Source organism: Fukomys damarensis, unplaced genomic scaffold, assembly GCF_012274545.1.
Source record: "Fukomys damarensis isolate Sample0158 unplaced genomic scaffold, DMR_v1.0_HiC HiC_scaffold_17, whole genome shotgun sequence".
Classification (NCBI taxonomy): Eukaryota; Metazoa; Chordata; class Mammalia; order Rodentia; family Bathyergidae; genus Fukomys; species Fukomys damarensis.
Genome location: NW_022900929.1, coordinates 72,365,300 through 72,374,181, shown reverse-complemented (window position 1 = coordinate 72,374,181; position 8,882 = coordinate 72,365,300). Strand labels below are relative to the sequence as shown.

The following is an 8,882-nucleotide window of genomic DNA, read 5'->3' as shown; positions in this document are numbered from 1 at the left end:
TTTTTTTTTTTCCTTTGTGTTTTTTTTTTATTTTTTTTTTTTTTTTTTTTTTTTTTTTTTTTTTTTTTTACCGGGGATCAAACTCAGAACCTTGTGCTTGCAAGGCAGGCACAGCACCACTGAGCTAAACCCCCAGCCTCATACTACGGCATTTTAATAATATTAATACTTAAATTCATGCACATGTGTAGCTTTCATTTATTTATATTGTCTTCAATTTCTTTCATCAGAGTTATATAGTTTTCAGTGAACTGATTTTTTTACCTTCTTGGTTATATGTCTTCCAAAGTATTTCATTCTTTTTGATGCTCTTGTTTTCTTTCTTTTTCTTTTTTCATACTGGGGATAGAACTTGGGACCTTGTGCTTGCGAGGCAGGCAGTGGCAACCACTGAGCTAAATCCTCAGCCCATTTGATGCTCTTGTAAATGGATTGTTTTCTTGATTTATTTATTTTTTGGGGATATTTGATGTTATTTATAGAAATGCAATTGATTTTTGTATGTTGATTTCTGTATCCTGCAACTTTATTAGTTTTAAGAGGTTTTATTTTGGTAGAGTCTTTAAGGTTTTCTATATACTGTATAAAATTATGTCATTGTATTAACAGACGATTTTACTTTTACTTTTCAGATTGGGTGCCATTTGTTTCTCTTACCTAATTGACACTTTCAGTTCTTTAAAAACATTTCATATGACCATGAAAAATGTAGGCTTACAGTATTTTGAGTGACAAAATAATCAATCATAGAGCTAGAATTTGTTGGTATGTGTATGTCTTCCATTGCTTATTAAAGACTGCCTCTGAGTAGAGAATAGTGAACAAGTGGTCCAGTGTAATTTTCTTTTCTCTTGCTTTTTGCATATGTCCAATTCAGTCTGTCAGTGGTAAAGTAATTGAGTCTTCATCCACCACTAAGTTTTTGTTGTCTATTCCTTTAGTCCACCAGGGCAACAGATGTCAAATTTTTAGAAAAATTAAACTGCAAAGCTGGCCTATTTTTTTTTATTATTCATTAAGAATAATGAAGGCTGCTTTGGAGAGAAGCAAGGCCCCTGTCACTAGAAGTGAAAGAGAAGTAGGGTAGTAATGATGATTAAAATTTACTGAGCATTTATTCTGTATTATTTTATGCTGGTATCCAACCCATGTGATGGGAACTACTGTTATTTTGTATTAAGATATGAAACTGAAGCCTAGAGAGGCATCATACCTTGGATAAGATGAAACACCAAACAGATAAACAAAGTAGTAAGTGGCAGGGATGGGATTCAAAGCTAATAAGGTCTGACTTGAGAGCCTGCGTGGGAACCATCGCTCCACACTGGCCCTTCCTCAAGTGGTGTCTGCTGGGGTGGGGTTGCTGTGTTGTTGGGGGTGTTACATTGGAGGGCCTCCAAAGGCTTTCTAGCTCTCAGTAGACTAAGACTTGGTTGGTGCTACATGTCAGGCATTCCCTGGTCCTTACATCTGCCATCCCTCAACTCTTAGGGCCTTTATCTCTGCCTATTAGTTTGACCTAACCAAGCCTGATGATTACTTGAGGTATAGACCAGCAAACTTCAGTTTCTGAAACACGTTAATCTCTTAGGGGAGTAGGGAAAATGCATTTTTAAAAATTCAGGGTCCTAGGGTAGGGCAGGAGATAGCACAGCAGTTCCTTCAGCAGCCTTCACAAGTTCCGAAGCACAGCATCAGGCCACCCTTGTTCTAGCTGGCACCTGTCTTCTGGTCTTTGGGTAATAGAACTTTGCTTTGTTTCCAAGATTCTGTTCTGGTTCTTTTAAATGGATTTGTGCCTGAGCCTTTTCCTGTGCTTCTTTTGATAGCATGCTTTGTTCTTCAGTTTCTAGAACTAGCCCAACATCATACGTGCCAGACTTCCTTCTGAGATCAGGTTCTGCTGCCTGTTGGCAGGTTCACCCACACTGTCAGATGCGTTTCCCAGGACCTTCTAGTTCTGCTTTGTTTTGCTGCTCTCTCCGACTAATGAGACCTCTGCCACTCTTTATTTTGCTGTCTTAGCTGCCCTTCTACCTGTGATTCACACTTGGGCTAAGGAGCAGAGCATCAAAAGCCACCATTTGTCCTGGCTTCTTTCCTTCTGAATTCTCTTGACTACTTTCCACACTGCTCTGGGGGATCCTGTATTTCTTTCCTGTTTGGGACTTCTTATCACTTCCTTTGTAATTAGGACATAGAGAGAGTGTTGAATGCAGAGAGTTATTACTCATCTTTGCTGCCTGCTTTTCTTGCTATGTGAGTGTGCTCCTGCTGCACGTGCTGTGTGCCCTGGGACACTAAGCACCATCTCAGGTGACACGGTGGCACATAGGTTATAATTAGAAAGCGTGGCACTGCTCTCTAGTGATGAGTGACGGTGAACAGCATTTGTTCATTCACGCACCCTCTCTACAAGTGATTATTAAGTGTCTACTGTGCACTTTCCAGAAGCACAGTGCTGAGCCCAGGGAACACAGATGAACAAACACGATTTTGTCTCTTGTTTTTACCCTGGGAGTCAGGAGTGGAGCAAATAAATTCACAGTGAGGTAGTTCTTACACTACAGCAGTGTGCTGAGTGTCCTGGAACACGTAGGAGAGGCAGCTGCACCAGCAGTGGTGAGGAGTTTCTGAGACACAGCTCAGCGGTGACACAGAAGGATCTTGAAGATGTGATTTTACTTTGACAGTGAGTTGCTTAACGAGATCGAATGCTTCACACTCAAGTTCTTCATGTTTGTTTTTCCTTTTGTAACTTAATGTCTCTGCTTTCCTTGTATCCTTTTGGCCTTAGTGATCTTTTCCTGTTTTTCTTTGTATGATAATTTGTGTCCAAGAAGAGAAAGAGTTTTTGCTCTTCAGAATTTTTTGTCCCTAGAGGTTTTGCTTTAAAGATTCAAAAGAAGGTGTAAAAAATCAAACTATCTAGGTTAAAGATTTTGTTGGATCCAAAGTTAGGATTCAGTGGGGCTGGAGGTGGAGGAGCTCAGTGATAGAACACTGCTTAGGATATGTGAGACAGTGGGTTCAGTTCTCAGTACCGCACACATACTCACAGAGAATTGTGACTCTAAGATTATTGTATACTCAGAAGTTTTAGTAGGCAACCATTATTCAAATCAGTATGAAGATTTCTCAAAGAACTGAAATTAGAAAGTCTGTAGGACTGTTAGATATTTCCCCCAAGAGAGCTTAAGATGTCATACTACAGTGATAAATGAATACAAGTGTTTGAGCAGCACAGTTTGTAATTTCTAAATCCTGGAAGCGGCCTATATACCCATGAATAGACAACTGGATAAAGAAAGTGTGGTATCTATATGTAATGGAGTACTACTCGGCTATAAAGAATGACAAGTTTGAGACGTGTAGGAAAATGGATGGACCTGGAAAATATAACATGAGTGAAATGAGCCAGACACACCTGCTTAAATACCATTTGGTATCTCTCATTTGAGTGAGGCAAAGTACAAACACAGAGAATCCTGGAGAATGGATAGAGGGGCCGAGGAGATGGATCTCTTGCAATAGGAAAGGGATCCAAGGAAACAAAGGCGAGGACTGGGGAGGAGAGGAAGGGACAATAAGTAGAATAAAGAAAAGCCACATCCAGGAACTTAATAACCTCTATGAATGTAAACATTATATACCGTAATATGAAATAAGATTAATAATATTAACAGGAATGGAAATTGGGATGGGGATCTAGGGGAGGAGAGGGGAAGGGCATTTAAAAGAAGGAAACAAGCTGTATTGTGTGCATGTACCCACTCCCCAAGATGATGGTAAACTGAATATATCGCAAACATGTACTAATACAGTTTTTAAAAAGTTAAAAAAAGTTTTAGTAGGAAACAAGGATATATTTACATATGAATGCAAAATTATTGCATGTCAGAATATGTAGATCAGATTCCTAGAAATGGAGTTAGACCAGCACAAGGCAAAATCAGTAAAAAGCCTTAGCTCTCAAATGTGGCTGTTATCTAAAATATTATCTCATAGGTGAAAAATTTCAAATATTCTTTTGCATTGTTGTCAATGTTCTCAAATTTAAAGGTAATATAAACTGAAAAATATGGAGGCTTTCTCTGTACTGTCATCCACAGTGAAATGGGTCTCTAGAGTTTGAAAAACAAAAGGGCTCTTCATAGCAGATGGGGGCTCTACCAAGGAGAATGTATACAACACGATCAAAGGAGGATTTGGAATATGCCGGTGACTTCTTCCTGGCATTAACTAGCATGAGTGTTTCTGGCATGTTAGATATTTTACCATTTCATGTCAAGCACGACTACAATGAAATAAGCTGTTTGAGTAATAAACAAAGAGTGAAGGCATCCCTGGTCCTTAACAGCAGTTTACACACAGCAGGTAATCAAAACATGCTGGTTAATGTGAAATAGGAAGAAAAGGGCTAAAGGTGTAGGGAAAGTGGGAAGGGTAGGAGAAAGGTAATAAGGGAAAAGAAAAAAAAAATAGGAGAAAATGAAAAAATGGAAATAAAGTGTTTGTAAATGGGGAGGGGAGGAGAGGGTGAAGGGAGGGCAGGGACAAGGGGAAAAAAATGAGAACCAAGACCTGTCATGTAAAGGTACAAGATCCCAGTGGTGAATGTAACTATACTCTATACCTAAAATGTACCAATAAACTCAATGAGGAAAACAAAAATAAAGGTAATGTAGATTTTACATGTTCGGGGGGGCAGAATCCCACATTTTAATCCAGTTGTTTATTTGTTTCACTTCAAGTAGATGTTTTGTTTTTGTTTTTTGAGACAGGGTCTCACTATGTAATTGAGACTGGCCTGGAACTCACTATGTAGCCCAGACTGGTCTTGAACTCACAGTGATCATCCTGCCTCAGCCTCCCAAGTGCTGGAATTACAGGCGTGCACCACCATGCCCGGCTATCAAGTAGATTTTTAAAATTGTTTTTCTAGACAGTAAGTCTTCCTAAAACATACTCTGATATAGTCAGAGTACTCTGAAGGATCTTTTTTCTGTAGCATGCTGGGTTTGTTTGTTGTTTTTATATCATTATTATTATTATTATTTTTGTACCTGGGATCGAACTCTGATCCTTGCACTTGTGAGGCAGGCAGCAGAACCACTGAGCTAAATCCCCGGCCCATCATTACTTTTAATAGTGTCACTGCCTGCTTTCGGTCAGGTCAATGAGTCCTGGGAGGCAGGGTTATTGTGTGTGTGCGTGTGTGTTGTGAGCTCAGCACACCCTGTGACAGTATCTGCTGGCTGGGTGCAGTGGTATGCACTTGTAATCCCAGCTACTTGGTAGGCTAAAGCTGGAGGGATGCAAGTCCAAGGCCAGACTGAACAACCTGTCTCTAAAAGGAAGAAAAAAGAAACTAAAAAGTCTGTTCTTCATTCTTCTAGGGATATTGTAAAAGAGTAGTTTCAGATTATTTTCAAGTCTCATTTTAGGAGGTTATGAAGGTGAAGGAAGATAATGTTGGTTGAATAGGAAGCTTTTTATAATAATCACATGAGGAAAAAGCACCTAGGATGTTTTAATTTAATATTTCCCTTTCTTTGCAACAGGTTACTGGTTACTTGGATGATTGTACCTGTGATGTTGAAACCATTGATAGATTTAATAACTACAAACTTTTCCCAAGACTGCAAAAACTTCTTGAAAGTGACTACTTCAGATATTATAAGGTATTTTAAATTTTATATTTTGTATATGAATTTTTTCAAATAGATAATTACATTTTCTTGAGAATTACTAAGCTTCATGAGCTGGGTATTTAGCTCAGTGTCACTGCATCTGCCTTGCAAGCTCAAGGTACTGAGTTCAATCTCTTGTACCAAAAAAAAATTAGCTTTGAAATTGTGGTTATTATTTATAATTGATAGAGGCTTTATTAGAAAAAATTCACTTCATGAGAATGAACCACTTCTTTCTGAAACCACATATTGGGTACATTTAATTTCAGTAACAGTACTGGACTCTACAGTTAGAATCTAGCTGGTTAAATTGAAATTAGAACATAAACTGTTATAATAAAAATAATGAGTTCATAATGTTCTCATCTGATTAGCTCAAATTAAATGAAATAAATTTTAAAATTTTAGAAAAACCATGATTTATTGACATTATTTTGATGAGTCACTTGTAGTATTTTATCTTTAGATAACTACTGGAAAAGTTTAGAAAACCTGACTATTGGAATATTGATTTGTATTCTGAGTTCACATTTCCTATCTGGACTCTATCTGTTAGCTGTTGCTTGCCTTAAAAAATGCAAACTGAGCAGTGGGTTCCTAGTTACCTAGTTCAGGGTCTGTTTAGAGGCAGTCTTTATCTTTCTAGCAAAATCTACCAATACCAGCTACACAGTTAAACAGTGCAATCAGTGAAACTTGACCACAGGAAGAGATAGCATAGTTGCAGCGCATAACCAGGTTAGAGCATCATAATTCAACAACTATCAGTTGTAATCTTGGGATTCTTATTTTCATGACATTTAGCCAGGCATGAGGAAGCATGTTCCATAATCCCAGCACTCAGGAGGCCGAGTTAGGATTGGTAGTTCAAGGCCATCCTGAGCTAGATAGTGAGTTCAGGGCCAACCTGTCTCAAAAAACCAAAACCTTAAAACCCTGTCTCAAAAAACAAGTATCAACATCCATGTAAGAGTTAATTATTTTTATAACCTTTTTTGTATTTTTTATAGGTCAACCTGAAGAGGCCATGTCCTTTCTGGAATGATATCAGCCAGTGTGGAATAAGGGACTGTGCTGTCAAACCTTGTCATTCTGTAAGAACTGAATACATTTAAGAGCTATTGTATTTTTTTTTCACCCATATCAACTTTTTTTTTTTTGGTGATATGGGGGGTGTTGAACCCAGGGCCTTTGCACTGAGCTATATCCCCAGCCTTGTTGTAAATTAATTATATGTGGAATTCCTTCTTTTTAATTAAAAAATTCTTCCCACTTTTTTGCTAGTGCATATTGGTTATACAGATTAATGGGTTTTATTTTGACAGATTTGTAGATGGATATAACATACATTAATCATTTCCTCCCCAATCACCTTTTCCCCCTTCCCCCCGGTTTCACATTTTTTGGAGGTTTCAATGTGTGTAATGTATTCTGATCATATTGAAACCCCCATTACCTTTTCTTGTACCCCTCTTCTCTCCCTAATCTTCCCTGCTTCTTGTCTAATAATGGTCTCCCTTCTACTTTCTTTTTTACTTGTCTTACTTAGATTCTACATATTATAGAGAACACGTAGTATTTGCCTTTCTGAGCCAGGCTTACTTCACTCAATAAGATAATCACCAAATCCATCCATTTTTCTGCACATGACAGAGTTGTTTTGTTTTTTTATGGCTGAATACTGCACATACACACACACAGACACACCATATTTTCTTTGTTCATCTTTTTTTGTTTTTTGTGTTTTTTTTGTACTGGGGATCGAACTCAGGTCCTTGAGCTTGCGAGGCAGACAGCAGAACCACTGAGCTAAATCCCTGACCTCTTTGTTCATCTGTTGATGGATGCCCAGACTGGTTCCGTATTTTGGCCATGGTATATTGTGCTGCAGTAAATCTGGGTACGAGGCATCCCTATGGTACACTGATGTTAATTCCTTTGTATGTATACCAGGGACTGGTGTGGCTGGATCAAATGGCTGTTTTATTTTTAGTTTTTTGGAGAACTTCCATATTGATTTCTATAGTGGCTGTCCTAATTTACATTCTCAACCAAGAGTGTTCCTTTTTCCTTATATCTTTGTCAGTATTTGTTTATTTATTTTTGTATTCTTGATGATAACCATTCTGACTGGGAGAACACAGAATTTCCCTTATTTTTTGAGACAAGGTCTTGCAAAGTTGTCCAGTTTGGGTTCAAACTGGTGATCCTCTTGCCTCAGCCTCCTCAGTGCTGGGACAACAGATGTGTTCACCATGGCTGGTTCATCACAACTTGTGTTTGATTGTTTGTTTATTTGTTTGTTTTTTCCAGTACTATGAATCGAACTCAGACCTTGTGCAGTTTTTTCTCATTAAAGGTACCTAGGGCTAGGGATGGCCCTCAGTAGTAGTAGAGTGCTTGCCCAGCATGCATGAAGCTCGCATATAATTCCCAGCAGTAAAAACAAAGTATACAATTCAGTGGCATTAAGTGCATTCATATAATTACTATGACCCATCTATCTCCAAAATGTTTTCATTCTTTCAAATTGAAACTATGCCATTTAGACACTAATTCCCCAATTCCCCCTCCTACTAATCCTTGGCAAACATCATTCTTTTTGTTTGTTTTTTTTGGTTTTTTTTGGACTGGGTGTCAAACTCGGGACTTTGCACTTATGAAGCAGGTGACAGAACCACTGAGCTAAATCCCTGGCGAAGCACCATTCTTTTTGCATATATTTGCTTGTACTGGCACCTCCTGTAATCAGAACCATACAGTATTTGTCCTTTTGCATCTGGTTTTATTTCTTGATGCATATAGTGGTACGAATCAGAATCTTACTCTATTTTAGTAAATAGGATTAATGCTAAATTATAATACCGCACTCTTTAAGTCTCTACTAAATTTTATTTTCCATATATCTGTTGGGGGACTTTCATGTTATTTCTACTTTTTGGCTCTTGTGGATCATGCATCTGTGAACAGGGGTTTATCTGTTCACATTCCTATTTTCAATTTGTTGAGGGGGTTCAACCTGGGTTTTTGAGTATGTTGAGCACATGCTTTCCCACTGAGCTATATATATCCTGTGCCTCTCACAGTCTTTATGGTGTACAACTAGAAGTGGGTCTCTTGCTGGATCATATGGTAATTCTGTGTTTAAATTTTTTTTTTTTTTTTTTTTTTTTTTTTTTTCTGGGGTTT

At 38.0% G+C, this 8,882-nt stretch overlaps 1 protein-coding gene across 1 annotated transcript in view; it reads left to right on the top strand.

The window, feature by feature from the left end:
- Positions 1-8,882, top strand: part of Ero1a (endoplasmic reticulum oxidoreductase 1 alpha) — a 38,583-nt gene that overhangs the window by 1,411 nt on the left and 28,290 nt on the right. Inside the window, exons 3-4 of the mRNA XM_010632695.3 lie at positions 5,565-5,684; positions 6,704-6,787. Of these exons, the coding sequence (XP_010630997.1) occupies positions 5,565-5,684; positions 6,704-6,787 (204 nt within the window). The remainder of the gene's footprint in view (positions 1-5,564; positions 5,685-6,703; positions 6,788-8,882) is intronic.